We start from the raw sequence: 26,490 nt of genomic DNA, 5'->3' as shown, positions 1-26,490 counted from the left end.
GATATCAATCACAAACAATGTGATTATTAGATAGCATATTACATTATATAGGATATCAATCACAAACAATGTGATTATTAGATAGCATATTACATTATATAGGATATCAATCACAAACAATGTGATTATTAGATAGCATATTACATTATATAGGATATCAATCACAAACAATGTGATTATTAGATAGCATATTACATTATATAGGATATCAATCACAAACAATGTGATTATTAGATAGCATATTACATTATATAGGATATCAATCACAAACAATGTGATTATTAGATAGCATATTATACTGAGGAAATATATAAACGCAACATGCAAAAAAATTCAATGATTTTACAGTTGAGTTACAGTTCATTTAAGGACTTTTTTCCCCCAAAGGAAATCAGTTCATTTAAATAAATCCATTAGGCCCTAATCTATGGATTTCACATGACAGGGTCGCAGCCATGGGTGGACCAGGGAGACGTAAGCCCACCCATTTGGGAGCCAGGTCCATCTACTGGGAAACCAGGCGCAGCCAATCAGAATATTTTTTCCCCCACAAAAGAGCTTTATTACAGTTTCATCAGCTGTCTGGGTGGCTGGTCTCAGACAAACCCACAGTTTCATCAGCTGTCTGGGTGGCTGGTCTCAGACGATCCTACAGGTGAAGAAGCCGGATGTGGAGGGCCTGGGCTGGCGTGGTTAACGAGGCCGATTGGACGTACTGCCAAATTCTCTAAAACATCGTTGGAGGCGGCTTATGGTAGAGAAATGAACATTCAATTCTCTGGCAACCGTTCTGGTGTACATTCCTGTAGTCTGCATGCCATTTGCACGCTCCCTCAAAACCTGAAACATCTGTGGCATTGCGTTGTACAGTATGACAAAACTGCATATTTTAGAGTGGCCTTTTATTGTCCCCATCTACCTACCTACAATACCAACCATCAATCTACCTACAATACCAACCATCTATCTACCTACAACACCAACCATCTATCTACCTACAACACCAACCATCTATCTACCTACAACACCAACCATCTATCTACCTACAATACCAACCATCTATCTACCTACAATACCAACCATCTATCTACCTACAACACCAACCATCTATCTACCTACAACACCAACCATCTACCTGCCTACAATAACTACCTAAAATAACTACCTAAAATAAATACCTACAATAATTACCTACAATACCTACCAAAAATACCTACCGGTACCTACAATAACTACCTACAATAACTACCTAAAATACTTACAATACCTACCTACAATACCAACCATCTACCTGCCTACAATAACTACCTAAAATACCTACCTAAAATAAATACCTACAATAATTACCTACAATACCTACCAAAAATACCTACCGGTACCTACAATACCTACCTCAATAACTACCTACAATAAATACCTACAATTATTACCGACAATACCTACCTAAAATACCTACCTACAATACCTACCTACAATACCTACCTACAATACCTACCTACAATAACTACCTACAATACCTACCTACAATAACTACCTATAATACCTACAATACCTACCTACAATACCTACCTACAATAACTACCTACAATAACTACCTAGAATACTTAGAATAACTACCTAAAATACCTACCTACAATACCTACCTAAAATACCTACCTAAAATACCTACCTAAAATACCTACCTACAATAACTACCTACAATAACTACCTAAAATAACTACCTACAATACCTACCTACAATAACTACCTAAAATACCTACCTAAAATACCTACCTACAATACCTACCTAAAATACCTACCTAAAATACATACCTACAATAACTACCTACAATAACTACCTAAAATAACTACCTAAAATACCTACCTAAAATACCTACCTAAAATACCTACCTACAATAACTACCTACAATAACTACCTACAATACCTACCTACAATACCTACCTACAATACCTACCTAGAATACCTACCTACAATAACTACCTAAAATAACTACCTAGAATACTTAGAATAACTACCTATAATAACTACCTAAAATACCTACCTAAAATACCTACAATAACTACCTACAATACCTACCTACAATACCTACCTACAATACCTACCTAATATAACTACCTAGAATACCTACCTACAATACCTACCTACAATACCTACCTACAATAACTACCTACCTACCTAAAATAACTACCTACAATAACTACCTACAATAACTACCTAAAATAACTACCTAGAATACCTACCTACAATAACTACCTAAAATAACTACCTAGAATACTTAGAATAACTACCTAAAATAACTACTTACAATAACTACCTAAAATAACTACCTAAAATAACTACCTAGAATACTTAGAATAACTACCTAAAATAACTACCTAGAATACTTAGAATAACTACCTAAAATAACTACCTAGAATACCTACCTACAATAACTACCTAGAATACTTAGAATAACTACCTAAAATAACTACCTAGAATACCTACCTACAATAACTACCTAGAATACTTAGAATAACTACCTAAAATAACTACTTACAATAACTACCTAAAATAACTACCTAGAATACTTAGAATAACTACCTAAAATAACTACTTACAATAACTACCTAAAATAACTACCTAGAATACTTAGAATAACTACCTAAAATAACTACTTACAATAACTACCTAAAATAACTACCTACAATAACTACCTAGAATACTTACAATAACTGCCTGCAATGCCTGCCTGCAATGACTGCCTGCAATGCCCTAAATGCTGCCTGCAATGCCTGCCTGGAATGCTGCCTGGGATGCCTGCCTGCAATGCCTGCCTGCAATAACTGCCTGCAATGCCTGCCTGCAATGCTGCCTGCAATGACTGCCTGGAATGCCTGCCTGCAAATAACTGCCTGCAATGACTGCCTGCAATGCTGCCTGGAATGCCTGCCTGCAATAACTGCCTGCAATGCCTGCCTGCAATGACTGCCTGGAATGCCTGCCTAAAATAACTGCCTGCAATGCCTGCCTGCAATGACTGCCTGGAATAACTGCCTGGAATGCCTGCCTGCAATAACTGCCTGGAATGCCTTGCAATGACTGCCTGCAATGCCTGCCTGCATAACTGCCTGGAATGCCTGCAATGACTGCCTGCTATACTGCCTACAATGACTGCCTGCAATAACTGCCTGCAAAATAACTGCCTGCAATGCCTGCCTGCAATGCTGCCTGGGATGGCAATAACTGCCTAAAATGACTGCCTGGAATGACTGCCTGCAATAACTGCCTGGAATGCCTGCCTGCCTGCAATGACTGCCTGGAATGACTGCCTGCAAAATAACTGCCTAAAAATACTGCCTGGAATAACTGCCTGCAAATGAACTGCCTAAAATGACTGCCTGGATGACTGCCTGGAATGACTGCCTGCAATGCCTGCCTGCAATAACTGCCTGGAATACCTACCTAAAATACCTGCCTGCAATACTGCCTGCAATGACTGCCTGCAAATACTGCCTGGAAATGACTGCCTGGGACTGCCTGCAATACTGCCTGCAATGACTGCCTGCAATGCCTGCCTGGAATGGCTACCTAAAATGCCTGCAATGCCTGCCTAAAAAAATGACTGCCTGCAATACTGCCTGAATGCCTGCCTGCAATACTACCTAAAATGACTGCCTGCAATAACTGCCTGCAATGCCTGCCTGCAATGACTGCCTGCAATGCCTGCCTACTGCCTGCAATGCTGCCTGCAATACCTGCCTGGAATGCCTGCCTGCAATAACTGCCTGCAATAACTGCCTGGAATGCTGCCTGCCTGATGACTGCCTGGAATAACTGCCTGGAATGCCTGCCTAGAATACTGCCTGCAATAACTACCTGGGATGCCTGCCTGCCTGGGATGACTGCCTGACAATGACTGCCTGGAATGCCTGCCTAAAATAACTGCCTGCAATGCCTGCCTGGAATGCTGCCTAAAATGACTGCCTGGAATACTGCCTGCAATAACTGCCTACTATACTGCCTGAATAACTGCCTGCAATAACTGCCTGCAATGACTGCCTGCAAAATAACTGCCTGGAATAACTGCCTGCAATAACTGCCTAAAATAACTGCCTAAAATAACTGCCTGCAATGACTGCCTACCTGCCTGGAATGAACTGCCTGCAATAACTGCCTAGCATAACTGCCTAAATAACTGCCTAAAATAACTGCCTGCAATAACCTACCTAAAATAACTGCCTGGAATGACTGCCTGAATAACTGCCTAAATAACTGCCTGGAATACTGCCTAAAATAACTGCCTGCAAATACTGCCTAAATAACTGCCTGCAATAACTGCCTGCAATAACTACCTACAATGCCTGCCTAAATAACTGCCTGCAATGCTGCCTGCAAATAACTGCCTAAATACCTGCCTGCAATGCCTGCCTAAAATAACTGCCTGGAATGGCTGCCTGGAATGCTGCCTGCAATAACTGCCTAGAATACCTGAATAACTACCTAAAATGACTGCCTGGAATACTGCCTAAATAACTGCCTGGGATACCTGCCTAAAATAACTGCCTGCAATGCTGCCTGGAATAACTGCCTGCATAACTGCCTGCCTGCAATAACTACCCTGCAATAACTACCTACAATAACTGCCTGGATAACTGCCTAGAATGACTGCCTAACTGCCTGCAATAACTGCCTGGAATACCTGCCTAAAATAACTAATGCTGCCTGCAAATAACTGCCTGGAATACTGCCTAGAATGCCTGCACTGCCTGCAATGAACTGCCTGCAATGACTGCCTGGAATAACTGCCTGGATGACTGCCTGCAGAATGCTGCCTGCAATGCTGCCTGCAATGACTGCCTGGAATGCCTGCCTGCAATAACTACCTACAATAACTGCCTAGGAATAACTGCCTAGAATACTGCCTAAAATAACTGCCTGGATAACTGCCTACAATAACTGCCTGCAATAACTGCCTAAAATAACTGCCTGCAATAACTGCCTAAAATAACTGCCTAAAATAATAACTGCCTAAAATAACTGCCTGAATAACTGCCTAGAATAACTGCCTGGAATAACTGCCTGGAATAACTGCCTAAAATAACTGCCTGGAATGCCTGCAACTGCCTACAATAACTGCCTGAAATGACTGCCTGCAATAACTGCCTGGAATGACTACCTGCAATGACTACCTGCAATGCCTGCCTGAATAACTGCCTGGAATAACTACCTGCCTGCCTAACTGCCTGCAATGCCTGCCTGGAATACTGAATAACTGCCTGGGAATGACTGCCTGCAAATAACTGCCTGGAATGCCTGCCTGGCAATAACTGCCTGGAATAACTGCCTGCAATGCCACTGCCTGCAATAACTGCCTGAATGACTGCCTGCAATAACTGCCTGGAAATGCCTGCCTGCAATGCTGCCTGCAATGCCTGCCTGCAAATGCCTGCCTGAATGACTGCCTGCTGATGCCTGCCTGCAATAACTGCCTGGAATAACTGCCTGCCTGCATGCCTGCCTGCAATGACTGCCTGCCTGCAATGCCTGCCTGGAATAACTGCCTAAAATACTGCCTGGAACTGCCTGCAATGCCTGCCTGCAATACTGCCTGCAATGACTGGGATGCCTGCCTGCAATAACTGCCTGCAATAACAATGCCTGCCTGGAATGCCTGCCTGCAATAACTGCCTGGGATAACTACCTAAATACTGCCTGCAATGACTGCCTGGAATGACTGCCTGCAATAACTGCCTAAAATAACTGCCTAAAATGACTGCCTAAAATAACTGCCTGCAATAACTGCCTGCAAACTGCCTAAAATAACTGCCTGGAAAATAACTACTGCCTGGATAACTGCCTGCCTGGATAACCTGCCTGCAATGCCTGCCTACAATAACTGCCTGGAATAACTGCCTGCCTGGAATGCTGCCTGCCTGAATGCCTGCCTGCAATAACTGCCTGAATGCCTGGAATGCCTGCAATGCTGCCTGCAATAACTGCCTGCCCTGCAATAACTACCTGGAATGCAGAATAACTACCTATAATAACTACCTACAATACCTACCTACAATAACTACCTAGAATACTTAGCCTGCAATAAAATGACTACCTACAATAACTACCTACAATAACTACCTAGAATACTTAGAATAACTACCTAAATAACTACCTAAATAACTACCTACAATACCTACTACCTAGAATAACTACCTAAAATAACTACCTACCTAAATAACTACCTAGAATAATAACTACCTAAAATAACTACCTAGAATAACTGCCTAATAACTACCTAAAATAACTACCTAGAATAACTACCTAGAATACTACCTAGAATAACTACCTAAAATAACTACCTAAATAACTACCTAGAATACTTAGAATAACTACCTAAAATAACTACCTAGAATACTTAGAATAACTACCTAAAATAACTACCTACAATAACTACCTAAAATACTACCTAAAATAACTACCTAGAATAACTACCTAGAATAACTACCTAGAATAACTACCTAAAATAACTACCTAAAATAACTACCTAGAATAACTACCTAGAATAACTACCTAAATAACTACCTACAATAACTACCTAAAATAACTACCTACAATAACTACCTACAATACCTACCTACAATAACTACCTAAAATAACTACCTACAATAATACCTACCTACAATAACTACCTAGAATACTTACAATAACCTACCTACAATAACTACCTACAATACCTACCTAAATAACTACCTACAATACCTACCTACAATAACTACCTACAATAACTACCTACAATACCTACCTAAAATAACTACCTAAAATAACTACCTAAAATAACTACCTACAATAACTACCTAGAATACCTACCTACAATAACTACCTAGAATACCTACCTACAATAACTACCTAGAATACTTACAATAACTACCTACAATACCTACCTACAATAACTACCTAAAATAACTACCTAGAATACTTAGAATAACTACCTACAATAACTACCTAGAATACTACCTACAATAACTACCTAGAATACTTAAATAACTACCTACAATAACTACCTAGAATAACTACCTACAATAACTACCTAAAATACCTACCTACAATAACTACCTACAATAACTACCTAAAATAACTACCTAAAATAACTACCTAGAATAACTACCTAAAATAACTACCTAAAATAACTACCTAAAATAACTACCTACAATAACTACCTAAAATACCTACCTAGAATAACTACCCTAAAATAACTACCTACAATAACTACCTAAAATAACTACCTAGAATAACTACCTACAATAACTACCTAAAATAACTACCTAAATAACTACCTAAAATACCTACCTAAAATAACCTACCTGCAATAACTACCTAAAATAACTACCTAATAACTACCTACAATACTGCCTACAAATAACTACCTAAAATAACTACCTAGAATAACTACCTAAAATAACTACCTAAAATAACTACCTAATAACTACCTAATAACTACCTGGAGAAAATAACTGCCTAAATAACTACCTAAAATACTGCCTAAAATAACTACCTAAAATAACTACCTAAAATAACCTACCTAACACCTAAAATAACCTGCCTAATAACTACCTAAATAACTACCTAAAATAACTACCTACAATAACTACCTGCAAATAACTACCTAAAATAACTACCTAAAATAACTACCTACAATACCTGCATAAAAATAACTGCCTAAATATACCTACCTACAATACCTACCTAAAATAACTACCTAAAATACCTACCTAAAAACTACCTAAAATACCTAGAATAACTGCCTAATAACTACCTACAATAACTACCTAGAATACCTGCCTGCAATGCCTACCTACAATACCTACCTAGAATACCTGCCTGCAAAATAACTACCTAAAATAACTACCTAGAATAACTTAGAATAACTACCTAAAATAACTACCTAAAATAACTACCTAGAATAACTACCTAGAATAACTACCTAAAATAACTACCTAGAATACCTACAATAACTACCTAGAATACTTAGAATAACTACCTAAAATAACTACCTACAATAACTACCTACAACTAACTACCTACAATAACTACCTAAAAATAACTACCTAAAATAACTTACCTGCAATAACTACCTACAATAACTACCTAAAATAACTACCTAAAATAACTACCTACAATAACTACCTAAAATACCTACCTAGAATACCTACCTACAATAACTACCTACAATAACTACCTAGAATACTTACAATAACTACCTACAATAACTACCTAGAATACCTACCTACAATAACTACCTAGAATACTTACAATAACTACCTACAATAACTACCTAGAATACTTACAATAACTACCTACTATACCTACCTGCAATAACTACCTACAATAACTACCTAAAATAACTAACCTAAAATAACTACCTACAATAACTACCTAAAATAACCTACCTAAAATAACTACCTAAAATAACTACCTACAATAACTACCTAAAATACCTACCTAGAATAACTACCTAGAATAACTACCTACAATAACTACCTAAAATAACTACCTAGAATAACTACCTACAATAACTACCTAAAATAACTACCTAGAATAACTACCTACAATAACTACCTACAATAACTACCTACAATACCTACCTAAAATACCTACCTAAAATACCTACCTAAAATACCTACCTACAATAACTACCTACAATAACTACCTAAAATAACTACCTACAATACCTACCTACAATAACTACCTAAAATAACTACCTAGAATAACTACCTACAATAACTACCTAAAATAACTACCTAGAATAACTACCTACAATAACTACCTACAATAACTACCTAAAATAACCTAACTACCTAAAATAACTACCTAAAATACTACCTAAAATGCCTACCTACAATAACTACCTACAATAACTACCTAAAATAACTACCTAAATAACTACCTAAAATAACTACCTAAAATACCTACCTACCTAAATAACTACCTACAATACTGCCTAAAATAACCTACCTAAAATAACTACCTACCTGCCTACAATAACTACCTAAAATAACTACCTACAATAACTACCTAAAATAACTACCTACAATAACCTACCTAAAATAACTACCTAAATAACTACCTACAATAACTACCTGCAAATAACTACCTACAAATAACTACCTAGAATACCTACCTACAATAACTACCTAAAATAACTACCTAGAATACCTACAATAACTACCTAAATAACTACCTAGAATACTTAGAATAACTACCTAAAATAACTACCTAAAATACAATAACTACCTAAATACCTAGAATAACTACCTAAAATAACTACCTAAATAACTACCTACAATAACTACCCTAAATAACTACCTAAAATAACTACCTAAAATAACTACCTACAATAACTACCTACAATAACTACCTAAAATAACTACCTAAAATAACTACCTACAATAACTACCTAAAATACCTGCCTAGGAATAACTACCTAGAATAACTACCTAACAATAACTACCTAAAATAACTGCCTATAACTACCTACAATAACTACCTAAAATAACTACCTAAATAACTACCTACAATAACTACCTAGAATAACCTACCTAAATAACTACCTACAATACCTACCTACAATAACTACCTAAAATAACTACCTAGAATAACTACCTAAAATAACTACCTAGAATACTACCTAGAATAACTACCTATAATAACTACCTACAATACCTACCTACAATAACTACCTAGAATACTTAGAATAACTACCTACAATAACTACCTACAATAACTACCTAATACTGAATACTACCTAGAATAACTACCTAGAATAACTACCTACAATAACTACCTAGAATAACTACCTAGAATAACTACCTAAAATAACTAATAACCTAAAATAACTACCTAAAATAACTACCTAAAATAACTACCTAAAATAACTACCTAGAATACTTAGAATAACTACCTAAAATAACTACCTAAAATAACTACCTAAAATACTTAGAATAACTACCTAAAATAACTACCTAAAATAACTAATAACTACCTAGAATAACTTACTAACTACCTAAAATAACTACCTAAATACTTAGAATAACTACCTAAAATAACTACTTACAATAACTACCTAAAATAACTACCTAAAATAACTACCTAGAATAACTACCTAGAATAACTACCTAGAATAACTACCTAAAATAACTACCTAAAATAACTACCTAGAATACTTAGAATAACTACCTAAAATAACTACCTACAATACCTACCTACAATAACTACCTACAATAACTACCTACAATACCTACCTACAATAACTACCTAAAATAACTACCTACAATACCTACCTACAATAACTACCTACTACCTACAATAACTACCTACCTAAATAACTACCTGCAATACCTACCTACAATAACTACCTAAAATACCTACCTACAATAACTACCTAGAATAACTACCTAAAATAACTACCTAAAATAACTACCTACAATAACTACCTAAAATAACTACCTACAATAACTACCTAGAATACCTACCTACAATAACTACCTACAATACCTACCTACAATAACTACCTAGAATACTTAAATAACAATACTACCTACAATACTACCTACAATAACTACCTAAATAACTACCTACAATAACTACCTAGAATAACTACCTACAATAACTACCTAGAATACTACCTACAATAACTACCTAAATAACTACCTACAATAACTACCTAGAATACTTACAATAACTACCTACAATACCTACCTACAATAACTACCTACAATAATACCTACCTACCTAAAATAACTACCTAAAATAACTACCTACAATAACTACCTAAATAACTACCTAAAATAACTACCTAGAATAACTACCTAAATAACTACCTAGAATAACTACCTAGAATAACTACCTACAATAACTACCTAAAATAACTACCTACAATAACTACCTAAAATACCTACCTACAATAACTACCTAAAATAACTACCTAGAATACTTAGAATAACTACCTATAATAACTACCTACAATAACTACCTACAATAACTACCTAGAATACTTAGAATAACTACCTAAAATAACTACCTACAATACCTACCTGCAATAACTACCTAAAATAACTACCTAGAATAACTACCTACAATAACTACCTAAAATACCTACCTAGAATAACTACCTAGAATAACTACCTACAATAACTACCTAAAATACCTACCTAAAATAACTACCTACAATAACTACCTAAAATAACTACCTAGAATACTTAGAATAACTACCTAAAATAACTACCTAGAATAACTACCTAAAATAACTACCTACAATAACTACCTAGAATACTTAAATAACTACCTAAAATAACTACCTACAATAACTACCTAAAATAACTACCTAAAATAACTACCTAAAATAACTACCTAAAACTAACTACCTAAAATAACTACCTAAAATAACTACCTACAATAACCTACAATACCTACCTACAATAACTACCTAAAATAACTACCTAGAATACCTACCTACAATAACTACCTAAATACTTACCTAATAACTACCTACAATAACTACCTAAATACTTACAATAACTACCTACTATACCTACCTACAATAACTACCTACAATAACTACCTAAAATACCTACCTAGAATAACTACCTAGAATAACTACCTACAATAACTACCTAAAATAACTACCTACAATAACTACCTAAAATACCTACCTACAATAACTACCTAAAATAACTACCTAGAATACTTAGAATAACTACCTATAATAACTACCTACAATACCTACCTACAATAACTACCTAGAATACTTAGAATAACTACCTAAAATAACTACTTACAATACCTACCTGCAATACCTACCTAAAATAACTACCTAGAATAACTACCTACAATAACTACCTAAAATACCTACCTAGAATAACTACCTAGAATAACTACCTACAATAACTACCTAAAATACCTACCTAAAATAACTACCTACAATAACTACCTAAAATAACTACCTAGAATACTTAGAATAACTACCTAAAATAACTACCTACAATAACTACCTAAAATAACTACCTACAATAACTACCTAGAATACTTAGAATAACTACCTAAAATAACTACCTAGAATACTTAGAATAACTACCTAAAATAACTACTTACAATAACTACCTAAAATAACTACCTAAAATAACTACCTAGAATAACTACCTAGAATAACTACCTAAAATAACTACCTAAAATAACTACCTAAAATAACTACCTACAATACCTACCTACAATAACTACCTAAAATAACTACCTAGAATACCTACCTACAATAACTACCTAGAATACTTAGAATAACTACCTAAAATAACTACTTACAATAACTACCTAAAATAACTACCTAAAATAACTACCTAGAATACTTAGAATAACTACCTAAAATAACTACCTACAATAACTACCTAAAATAACTACCTAAAATAACTACCTAGAATACTTACAATAACTACCTAAATAACCTACCTACAATAACTACCTAAATACCTACCTACAATAACTACCTAGAATACTTACAATAACTACCTACAATACCTACCTAAAATAACTACCTACAATACCTACCTACAATAACTACCTACAAAACTACCTACCTAAATACCTACCTAAAATAACTACCTACAATAACTACCTAGAATACCTACCTACAATAACTACCTACAATACCTACCTACAATAACTACCTAGAATACTTACAATAACTACCTACAATACCTACCTACAATAACTACCTACAATAACTACCTAGAATACCTACCTACAATAACTACCTAGAATACTTACAATAACTACCTACAATAACTACCTACAATAACTACCTAGAATACTTACAATAACTACCTACTATAGCTACCTAAAATAACTACTTACAATAACTACCTAAAATAACTACCTAAAATAACTACCTAGAATACTTAGAATAACTACCTAAAATAACTACCTAGAATACCTACCTACAATAACTACCTAGAATACTTAGAATAACTACCTAAAATAACTACCTAGAATACCTACCTACAATAACTACCTAGAATACTTAGAATAACTACCTAAAATAACTACTTACAATAACTACCTAAAATAACTACCTAAAATAACTACCTAGAATAACTACCTAGAATACCTACCTACTACCTAGAATACTTACAATAACTACCTACAATAACTACCTACAATAACTACCTACAATAACTACCTAGAATAACTACCTAGAATAACTACCTAGAATAACTACAATAACTACCTACAATAACTACCTACAATAACTACCTAGAATACTTACAATAACTACCTACTATAGCTACCTACAATAACTACCTACAATAACTACCTAAAATAACTACCTAAAATAACTACCTACAATAACTACCTAAAATAACTACCTAAAATAACTACCTACAATAACTACCTACAATAACTACCTAAATAACTACCTACAATACCTACCTACAATAACTACCTAAAATAACCTACCTACCTAAATAACTACCTAGAATACTTACAATACCTACCTAAATAACTACCTACAATACCTACCTACAATAACTACCTAGAATACCTACCTACAATAACTACCTACAATAACTACCTACAATAACTACCTAAAATAACTACCTACAATAACTACCTAAAATAACTACCTACAATAACTACCTAGAATACCTAACTACCTACAATAACTACCTAATAACTAATAACTACAATAACTACCTAAATACCTACCTACAATAACTACCTAGAATACTTACAATAACTACCTACAATACCTACCTACAATAACTACCTACTATACCTACCTACAATAACTACCTACAATAACTACCTAAAATAACTACCTAAAATAACTACCTACAATAACTACCTACAATAACTACCTAAAATAACTACCTAAAATAACTACCTAGAATAACTACCTAAAATACCTACCTAGAATAACTACCTAGAATAACTACCTACATTAACTACCTAAAATAACTACCTACAATACCTACCTACAATAACTACCTAGAATACTTACAATAACTACCTACAATACCTACCTACAATAACTACCTACAATAACTACCTAGAATACCTACCTACAATAACTACCTAGAATACTTACAATAACTACCTACAATAACTACCTACAATAACTACCTAGAATACTTACAATAACTACCTACTATAGCTACCTAAAATAACTACTTACAATAACTACCTAAAATAACTACCTAAAATAACTACCTAGAATACTTAGAATAACTACCTAAAATAACTACCTAGAATACCTACCTACAATAACTACCTAGAATACTTAGAATAACTACCTAAAATAACTACCTAGAATACCTACCTACAATAACTACCTAGAATACTTAGAATAACTACCTAAAATAACTACTTACAATAACTACCTAAAATAACTACCTAAAATAACTACCTAGAATAACTACCTAGAATACCTACCTACAATAACTACCTAGAATACTTACAATAACTACCTACAATACCTACCTACAATAACTACCTACAATAACTACCTAGAATACCTACCTACAATAACTACCTAGAATACTTACAATAACTACCTACAATAACTACCTACAATAACTACCTAGAATACTTACAATAACTACCTACTATAGCTACCTACAATAACTACCTACAATAACTACCTAAAATAACTACCTAAAATAACTACCTACAATAACTACCTAAAATAACTACCTAAAATAACTACCTACAATACCTACCTACAATAACTACCTACAATAACTACCTACAATACCTACCTACAATAACTACCTAAAATACCTACCTACAATAACTACCTACAATAACTACCTAGAATACCTACAATACCTACCTACAATAACTACCTAGAATACCTACCTACAATAACTACCTACAATAACTACCTACAATAACTACCTACAATAACTACCTACAATAACTACCTAAAATAACTACCTACAATAACTACCTAAAATAACTACCTACAATAACTACCTAGAATAACTACCTACACCTACCTAATAACTACCTAACTAATAACCTACAATAACTACCTACAATAACTACCTACAATAACTACCTAGAATACCTACCTACAATAACTACCTACTTACAATAACTACCTACAACAACTACCTACAATAACTACCTAGAATACTTACAATAACTACCTACTATAGCTACCTACAATAACTACCTACAATAACTACCTAAAATAACTACCTAAAATAACTACCTACAATAACTACCTAAAATAACTACCTAAAATAACTACCTACAATAACTACCTAAAATACCTACCTAGAATAACTACCTAGAATAACTACCTACAATAACTACCTAAAATAACTACCTAGAATAACTACCTACAATAACTACCTAAAATAACTACCTAGAATAACTACCTACAATAACTACCTAGAATACCTACCTACAATAACTACCTACAATACCTACCTACAATAACTACCTACAATAACTACCTAAAATAACTACCTAGAATACTTAGAATAACTACCTATAATAACTACCTACAATACCTACCTACAATAACTACCTAGAATACTTAGAATAACTACCTAAAATAACTACTTACAATAACTACCTACAATAACTACCTAAAATAACTACCTAGAATAACTACCTACAATAACTACCTAAAATAACTACCTAGAATAACTACCTACAATAACTACCTACAATAACTACCTAAAATACCTACCTATAATAACTACCTACAATACCTACCTACAATAACTACCTAGAATACTTAGAATAACTACCTAAAATAACTACTTACAATACCTACCTACAATACCTACCTAAAATAACTACCTAGAATAACTACCTAAAATACCTACCTAGAATAACTACCTACAATAACTACCTACAATAACTACCTAAAATACCTACCTAAAATAACTACCTACAATAACTACCTAAAATAACTACCTAGAATAATAACTACCTAAAATAACTACCTAAAATAACTACCTAGAATAACTACCTAGAATACTTAGAATAACTACCTAAAATAACTACCAACAATAACTACCTAGAATACTTAGAATAACTACCTAAAATAACTACCTAGAATACTTAGAATAACTACCTAAAATAACTACTTACAATAACTACCTAAAATAACTACCTAAAATAACTACCTAGAATAACTACCTAGAATAACTACCTAGAATAACTACCTAAAATAACTACCTAAAATAACTACCTAGAATACTTAGAATAACTACCTAAAATAACTACCTACAATACCTACCTACAATAACTACCTACAATAACTACCTACAATACCTACCTACAATAACTACCTAAAATACCTACCTACAATACCTACCTACAATAACTACCTAGAATACTTACAATACCTACCTACAATAACTACCTACAATACCTACCTACAATAACTACCTACAATACCTACCTACAATAACTACCTACAATAACTACCTACAATACCTACCTAAAATAACTACCTACAATAACTACCTAAAATAACTACCTACAATAACTACCTAGAATACCTACCTACAATAACTACCTACAATACCTACCTACAATAACTACCTAGAATACTTACAATAACTACCTACAATACCTACCTACAATAACTACCTACAATAACTACCTAGAATACCTACCTACAATAACTACCTAGAATACTTACAATAACTACCTACAATAACTACCTACAATAACTACCTAGAATACTTACAATAACTACCTACAATACCTACCTACAATAACTACCTACTATACCTACCTACAATAACTACCTACAATAACTACCTAAAATAACTACCTAAAATAACTACCTACAATAACTACCTACAATAACTACCTAAAATAACTACCTAAAATAACTACCTAGAATAACTACCTAAAATACCTACCTAGAATAACTACCTAGAATAACTACCTACATTAACTACCTAAAATAACTACCTACAATAACTACCTAAAATACCTACCTACAATAACTACCTAAAATAACTACCTAGAATACTTAGAATAACTACCTATAATAACTACCTACAATACCTACCTACAATAACTACCTAGAATACTTAGAATAACTACCTAAAATAACTACTTACAATACCTACCTGCAATACCTACCTAAAATAACTACCTAGAATAACTACCTACAATAACTACCTAAAATACCTACCTAGAATAACTACCTACAATAACTACCTAAAATACCTACCTAAAATAACTACCTACAATAACTACCTAAAATAACTACCTAGAATACTTAGAATAACTACCTAAAATAACTACCTAGAATAACTACCTAAAATAACTACCTACAATAACTACCTAGAATACTTAGAATAACTACCTAAAATAACTACCTAGAATACTTAGAATAACTACCTAAAATAACTACTTACAATAACTACCTAAAATAACTACCTAAAATAACTACCTAGAATAACTACCTAGAATAACTACCTAAAATAACTACCTAAAATAACTACCTAAAATAACTACCTACAATACCTACCTACAATAACTACCTAAAATAACTACCTAGAATACCTACCTACAATAACTACCTAGAATACTTACAATAACTACCTACAATAACTACCTAGAATACTTACAATAACTACCTACTATACCTACCTACAATAACTACCTACAATAACTACCTAAAATACCTACCTAGAATAACTACCTAGAATAACTACCTACATTAACTACCTAAAATAACTACCTACAATAACTACCTAAAATACCTACCTACAATAACTACCTAAAATAACTACCTAGAATACTTAGAATAACTACCTATAATAACTACCTACAATACCTACCTACAATAACTACCTAGAATACTTAGAATAACTACCTAAAATAACTACTTACAATACCTACCTGCAATACCTACCTAAAATAACTACCTAGAATAACTACCTACAATAACTACCTAAAATACCTACCTAGAATAACTACCTAGAATAACTACCTACAATAACTACCTAAAATACCTACCTAAAATAACTACCTACAATAACTACCTAAAATAACTACCTAGAATACTTAGAATAACTACCTAAAATAACTACCTAGAATAACTACCTAAAATAACTACCTAAAATAACTACCTAAAATAACTACCTACAATAACTACCTAAAATAACTACCTAGAATACTTAGAATAACTACCTAAAATAACTACTTACAATAACTACCTAAAATAACTACCTAAAATAACTACCTAGAATAACTACCTAGAATAACTACCTAAAATAACTACCTAAAATAACTACCTAAAATAACTACCTACAATACCTACCTACAATAACTACCTAAAATAACTACCTAGAATACCTACCTACAATAACTACCTAGAATACTTAGAATAACTACCTAAAATAACTACTTACAATAACTACCTAAAATAACTACCTAAAATAACTACCTAGAATACTTAGAATAACTACCTAAAATAACTACTTACAATAACTACCTAAAATAACTACCTACAATAACTACCTAGAATACTTACAATAACTACCTACAATACCTACCTACAATAACTACCTACAATACCTACCTACAATAACTACCTAGAATACTTACAATAACTACCTACAATACCTACCTACAATAACTACCTACAATACCTACCTACAATAACTACCTAAATAACTACCTACAATACCTACCTAAAATAACTACCTACAATAACTACCTAGAATACCTACCTACAATAACTACCTAAATAACCTACCTACAATAACTACCTAGAATACTTACAATAACTACCTACAATACCTACCTACAATAACTACCTACAATAACTACCTAGAATACCTACCTACAATAACTACCTAGAATACTTACAATAACTACCTACAATAACTACCTACAATAACTACCTAGAATACTTACAATAACTACCTACTAATAACTAAAATAACTACTACAATAACTACCTAAAATAACTACCTAAATAACTACCTAGAATAACTACCTAAAATAACTACCTAGAATACCTACCTACAATAACTACCTAGAATACTTAGAATAACTACCTAAAATAACTACCTAGAATACCTACCTACAATAACTACCTAGAATACTTAGAATAACTACCTAAAATAACTACTTACAATAACTACCTAAAATAACTACCTAAAATAACTACCTAGAATAACTACCTAGAATACCTACCTACAATAACTACCTAGAATACTTACAATAACTACCTACAATACCTACCTACAATAACTACCTACAATAACTACCTAGAATACCTACCTACAATAACTACCTAGAATACTTACAATAACTACCTACAATAACTACCTAGAATACTTACAATAACTACCTACTATAGCTACCTACAATAACTACCTACAATAACTACCTAAAATAACTACCTAAAATAACTACCTACAATAACTACCTAAAATAACTACCTAAAATAACTACCTACAATACCTACCTACAATAACTACCTACAATAACTACCTACAATACCTACCTACAATAACTACCTAAAATACCTACCTACAATACCTACCTACAATAACTACCTAGAATACTTACAATACCTACCTACAATAACTACCTACAATACCTACCTACAATAACTACCTACAATACCTACCTACAATAACTACCTACAATAACTACCTACAATACCTACCTAAAATAACTACCTACAATAACTACCTAAAATAACTACCTACAATAACTACCTAGAATACCTACCTACAATAACTACCTACAATACCTACCTACAATAACTACCTAGAATACTTACAATAACTACCTACAATACCTACCTACAATAACTACCTACAATAACTACCTAGAATACCTACCTACAATAACTACCTAGAATACTTACAATAACTACCTACAATAACTACCTACAATAACTACCTAGAATACTTACAATAACTACCTACAATAACTACTTACAATAACTACCTACTATAGCTACCTACAATAACTACCTAAAATAACTACCTAAAATAACTACCTACAATAACTACCTACAATAACTACCTAAAATAACTACCTAAAATAACTACCTAGAATAACTACCTAAAATACCTACCTAGAATAACTACCTAGAATAACTACCTACATTAACTACCTAAAATAACTACCTACAATAACTACCTAAAATACCTACCTACAATAACTACCTAAAATAACTACCTAGAATACTTAGAATAACTACCTATAATAACTACCTACAATACCTACCTACAATAACTACCTAGAATACTTAGAATAACTACCTAAAATAACTACTTACAATACCTACCTGCAATACCTACCTAAAATAACTACCTAGAATAACTACCTACAATAACTACCTAAAATACCTACCTAGAATAACTACCTAGAATAACTACCTACAATAACTACCTAAAATAACTACCTAAAATAACTACCTAGAATACTTAGAATAACTACCTAAAATAACTACCTAGAATAACTACCTAAAATAACTACCTAAAATAACTACCTAGAATAACTACCTACTACCTAAAATAACTACCTAGAATACTTAGAATAACTACCTAAAATAACTACTTACAATAACTACCTAAAATAACTACCTAAAATAACTACCTAGAATAACTACCTAGAATAACTACCTAAAATAACTACCTAAAATAACTACCTAAAATAACTACCTACAATACCTACCTACAATAACTACCTAAAATAACTACCTAGAATACCTACCTACAATAACTACCTAGAATACTTACAATAACTACCTAAATAACTACCTAGAATACTTACAATAACTACCTACTATACCTACCTACAATAACTACCTACAATAACTACCTAAAATACCTACCTAGAATAACTACCTAGAATAACTACCTACATTAACTACCTAAAATAACTACCTACAATAACTACCTAAAATACCTACCTACAATAACTACCTAAAATAACTACCTAGAATACTTAGAATAACTACCTATAATAACTACCTACAATACCTACCTACAATAACTACCTAGAATACTTAGAATAACTACCTAAAATAACTACTTACAATACCTACCTAAAATAACTACCTAGAATAACTACCTACAATAACTACCTAAAATACCTACCTAGAATAACTACCTAGAATAACTACCTACAATAACTACCTAAAATACCTACCTAAAATAACTACCTACAATAACTACCTAAAATAACTACCTAGAATACTTAGAATAACTACCTAAAATAACTACCTAGAATAACTACCTAAAATAACTACCTACAATAACTACCTAGAATAACTACCTAGAATAACTACCTAAAATAACTACCTACAATACCTACCTAGAATAACTACCTAAAATAACTACCTAGAATACTACCTACAATAACTACCTAAAATAACTACCTAAAATAACTACCTACAATAACTACCTAAAATAACTACCTAAAATAACTACCTAGAATACTTAGAATAACTACCTAAAATAACTACCTAAATAACCTACCTACAATAACTACCTAAAATAACTACCTAGAATAACTACCTACAATAACTACCTAAAATACCTACCTAGAATAACTACCTAGAATAACTACCTACAATAACTACCTAAAATACCTACCTAAAATAACTACCTACAATAACTACCTAAAATAACTACCTAGAATACTTAGAATAACTACCTAAAATAACTACCTAGAATAACTACCTAAAATAACTACCTACAATAACTACCTAGAATAACTACCTAAAATAACTACCTAAAATAACTACCTACAATACCTACCTACAATAACTACCTAAAATAACTACCTAGAATACCTACCTACAATAACTACCTAGAATACTTAGAATAACTACCTAAAATAACTACTTACAATAACTACCTAAAATAACTACCTAAAATAACTACCTAGAATACTTAGAATAACTACCTAAAATAACTACTTACAATAACTACCTAAAATAACTACCTACAATAACTACCTAGAATACTTACAATAACTACCTACAATACCTACCTACAATAACTACCTACAATACCTACCTACAATAACTACCTAGAATACTTACAATAACTACCTACAATACCTACCTACAATAACTACCTACAATACCTACCTACAATAACTACCTACAATAACTACCTACAATACCTACCTAAAATAACTACCTACAATAACTACCTAGAATACCTACCTACAATAACTACCTACAATACCTACCTACAATAACTACCTAGAATACTTACAATAACTACCTACAATACCTACCTACAATAACTACCTACAATAACTACCTAGAATACCTACCTACAATAACTACCTAGAATACTTACAATAACTACCTACAATAACTACCTACAATAACTACCTACCTACCTACAATAACTACCTACTATAGCTACCTAAAATAACTACCTACAATAACTACCTAAAATAACTACCTAAAATAACTACCTAGAATACCTACCTACAATAACTACCTAGAATACTTAGAATAACTACCTAAAATAACTACCTAGAATACCTACCTACAATAACTACCTAGAATACTTAGAATAACTACCTAAAATAACTACTTACAATAACTACCTAAAATAACTACCTAAAATAACTACCTAGAATAACTACCTAGAATACCTACCTACAATAACTACCTAGAATACTTACAATAACTACCTACAATACCTACCTACAATAACTACCTACAATAACTACCTAGAATACCTACCTACAATAACTACCTAGAATACTTACAATAACTACCTACAATAACTACCTACAATAACTACCTAGAATACTTACAATAACTACCTACTATAGCTACCTACAATAACTACCTACAATAACTACCTAAAATAACTACCTAAAATAACTACCTACAATAACTACCTAAAATAACTACCTAAAATAACTACCTACAATAACTACCTAAAATACCTACCTAGAATAACTACCTAGAATAACTACCTACAATAACTACCTAAAATAACTACCTAGAATAACTACCTACAATAACTACCTAAAATAACTACCTAGAATAACTACCTACAATAACTACCTAGAATACCTACCTACAATAACTACCTACAATAACTACCTACAATACCTACCTACAATAACTACCTAAAATAACTACCTAGAATACTTAGAATAACTACCTATAATAACTACCTACAATACCTACCTACAATAACTACCTAGAATACTTAGAATAACTACCTAAAATAACTACTTACAATACCTACCTACAATACCTACCTAAAATAACTACCTAGAATAACTACCTACAATAACTACCTAAAATACCTACCTAGAATAACTACCTACAATAACTACCTACAATAACTACCTAAAATACCTACCTAAAATAACTACCTACAATAACTACCTAAAATAACTACCTAGAATACTTAGAATAACTACCTAAAATAACTACCTAGAATAACTACCTAGAATACTTAGAATAACTACCTAAAATAACTACCAACAATAACTACCTAGAATACTTAGAATAACTACCTAGAATAACTACCTAGAATACTTAGAATAACTACCTAAAATAACTACCTAGAATACTTAGAATAACTACCTAAAATAACTACTTACAATAACTACCTAAAATAACTACCTAAAATAACTACCTAGAATAACTACCTAGAATAACTACCTAGAATAACTACCTAAAATAACTACCTAAAATAACTACCTAGAATACTTAGAATAACTACCTACAATACCTACCTACAATAACTACCTACAATAACTACCTACAATAACTACCTACAATACCTACCTACAATAACTACCTAAAATACCTACCTACAATACCTACCTACAATAACTACCTAGAATACTTACAATACCTACCTACAATAACTACCTACAATACCTACCTACAATAACTACCTAGAATACTTACAATAACTACCTACAATAACTACCTACAATAACTACCTAGAATACCTACCTACAATAACTACCTAGAATACCTACCTACAATAACTACCTACAATAACTACCTAAAATAACTACCTAGAATACCTACCTACAATAACTACCTAGAATACCTACCTACAATAACTACCTACAATAACTACCTAGAATAACCTACCTACAATAACTACCTACAATACCTACCTACAATAACTACCTACAATAACTACCTATAATACCTACCTACAATAACTCTACCTACAATAACTACCTACAATAACTACCTAAAATAACTACCTATAATAACCCTACCTACAATACCTACCTAGAATACCTACCTACAATAACTACCTACAATAACTACCTAGAATACCTACCTACAATAACCCTACCTACAATAACTACCTACAATACCTACCTACAATACCTACCTAGAATAACTACCTAGAATACCTACCTAGAATAACTACCTAGAATACCTACCTAGAATACCTACCTACAATAACTACCTACAATACCAACCTACAATAACTCTACCTACAATAACTACCTACAATACCTACCTACAATACCTACCTAGAATAACTACCTAGAATACCTACCTACAATAACTACCTAGAATACCTACCTACAATACCTACCTACAATAACTACCTACAATAACTACCTACAATAACTACCTACAATAACTACCTAGAATACCTACCTACAATACCTACCTACAATAACTACCTACCTACAATAACTACCTACAATAACTACCTACAATACCTACCTAGAATACCTACCTACAATAACTACCTACAATAACTACCTACAATACCTACCTACAATAACTCTACCTACAATAACTCTACCTAGAATACCTACCTACAATAACTACCTACAATAACTACCTATAATACCTACCTACAATAACTCTACCTACAATAACTACCTACAATACCTACCTACAATAACTCTACCTACAATAACTCTACCTAGAATACCTACCTACAATAACTACCTACAATAACTACCTATAATACCTACCTACAATAACTCTACCTACAATAACTACCTACAATAACTACCTAAAATAACTACCTATAATAACTCTACCTACAATACCTACCTACAATACCTACCTAGAATACCTACCTACAATAACTACCTACAATAACTACCTATAATACCTACCTACAATACCTACCTACAATACCTACCTAGAATAACTACCTAGAATACCTACCTACAATAACTACCTAGAATATCTACCTACAATACCTACCTACAATAACTACCTACAATAACTACCTAGAATACCTACCTACAATACCTACCTACAATAACTACCTAAAATACCTACCTACAATAACTCTACCTACAATACCTACCTAAAATAACTACCTACAATAACTACCTAAAATAACTACCTAGAATACCTACCTACAATAACTACCTAAAATAACTACCTAGAATACCTACCTAAAATAACTACCTAGAATACTTAGAATAACTACCTAAAATAACTACCTAGAATACCTACCTACAATAACTACCTAAAATAACTACCTAGAATACCTACCTAAAATAACTACCTAGAATACTTAGAATAACTACCTAAAATAACTACCTAGAATACCTACCTACAATAACTACCTAAAATAACTACCTAGAATACCTACCTAAAATAACTACCTAGAATACTTAGAATAACTACCTAAAATAACTACCTAGAATACCTACCTACAATAACTACCTAAAATAACTACCTAGAATACCTACCTAAAATAACTACCTAGAATACTTAGAATAACTACCTAAAATAACTACCTAGAATACCTACCTACAATAACTACCTAAAATAACTACCTAGAATACTTAGAATAACTACCTAAAATAACTACTTACAATAACTACCTAAAATAACTACCTAGAATACTTACAATAACTACCTAGAATCTAAATACGTGGTTTTAGCTTTACTCAGCACTATATAGAGAAGAAGCCAAGCTTACCTCTACGATTGTATTCCTCTGCCTGCATCCTTGTAACAATAGAGTTGTCAGCTGAGAGGTGTACAGTAGTGTGTTAGATCAGTGTTTCTCTCTGCTGGTGTTGTTTAGTTAAGAGACGGAGGTACAGACATATATATATATATACACAGGGCCACCGATGGAGACCGCCCTAAAGGTACTGACGTAGACTGACATAGAAACTAATGCTCGTCTCTCTACCTTCCCACCTACAGTTAAATAAACATCAAGGGCTGCATCTCATTTCACAATAGATGTCCTCTCTCCACGTGCCCTGGTGCACTGCACTCCCACCCTCCCCTTCATGGGTCTATCTGTCTGGGATGAATAGGTAAATGTGACGGTCACGCACACACACAGACACACTCGCACGCAAACACACAGACACAGACACACACACACGCACGCACACACACAGACACACGCACACACACACACACACACACACAGACACACTCACACGCACACACACAGACACACTCACACGCACTCATGCACACACACACAGACACACGCACGCACACACAC

At 32.8% G+C, this 26,490-nt stretch overlaps 1 protein-coding gene across 1 annotated transcript in view; it reads right to left on the bottom strand.

Moving 5' to 3' along the window:
* Positions 1-26,033, bottom strand: part of hdc (histidine decarboxylase) — a gene marked incomplete at its 3' end in the record, with an annotated part of 46,937 nt that extends 20,904 nt beyond the window's left edge. Inside the window, exon 1 of the mRNA XM_065015014.1 lies at positions 25,945-26,033. Coding sequence (XP_064871086.1) covers positions 25,945-25,972 — 28 coding nt within the window. The remainder of the gene's footprint in view (positions 1-25,944) is intronic.
* Positions 26,034-26,490: the final 457 nt, after the last annotated feature.

This window comes from Oncorhynchus nerka, unplaced genomic scaffold (genome assembly GCF_034236695.1).
Source record: "Oncorhynchus nerka isolate Pitt River unplaced genomic scaffold, Oner_Uvic_2.0 unplaced_scaffold_1787, whole genome shotgun sequence".
Lineage (NCBI taxonomy): Eukaryota > Metazoa > Chordata > Actinopteri > Salmoniformes > Salmonidae > Oncorhynchus > Oncorhynchus nerka.
Note: the sequence above shows the minus strand (reverse complement) of the source record. Positions and strands in the feature narration are given on the sequence as shown.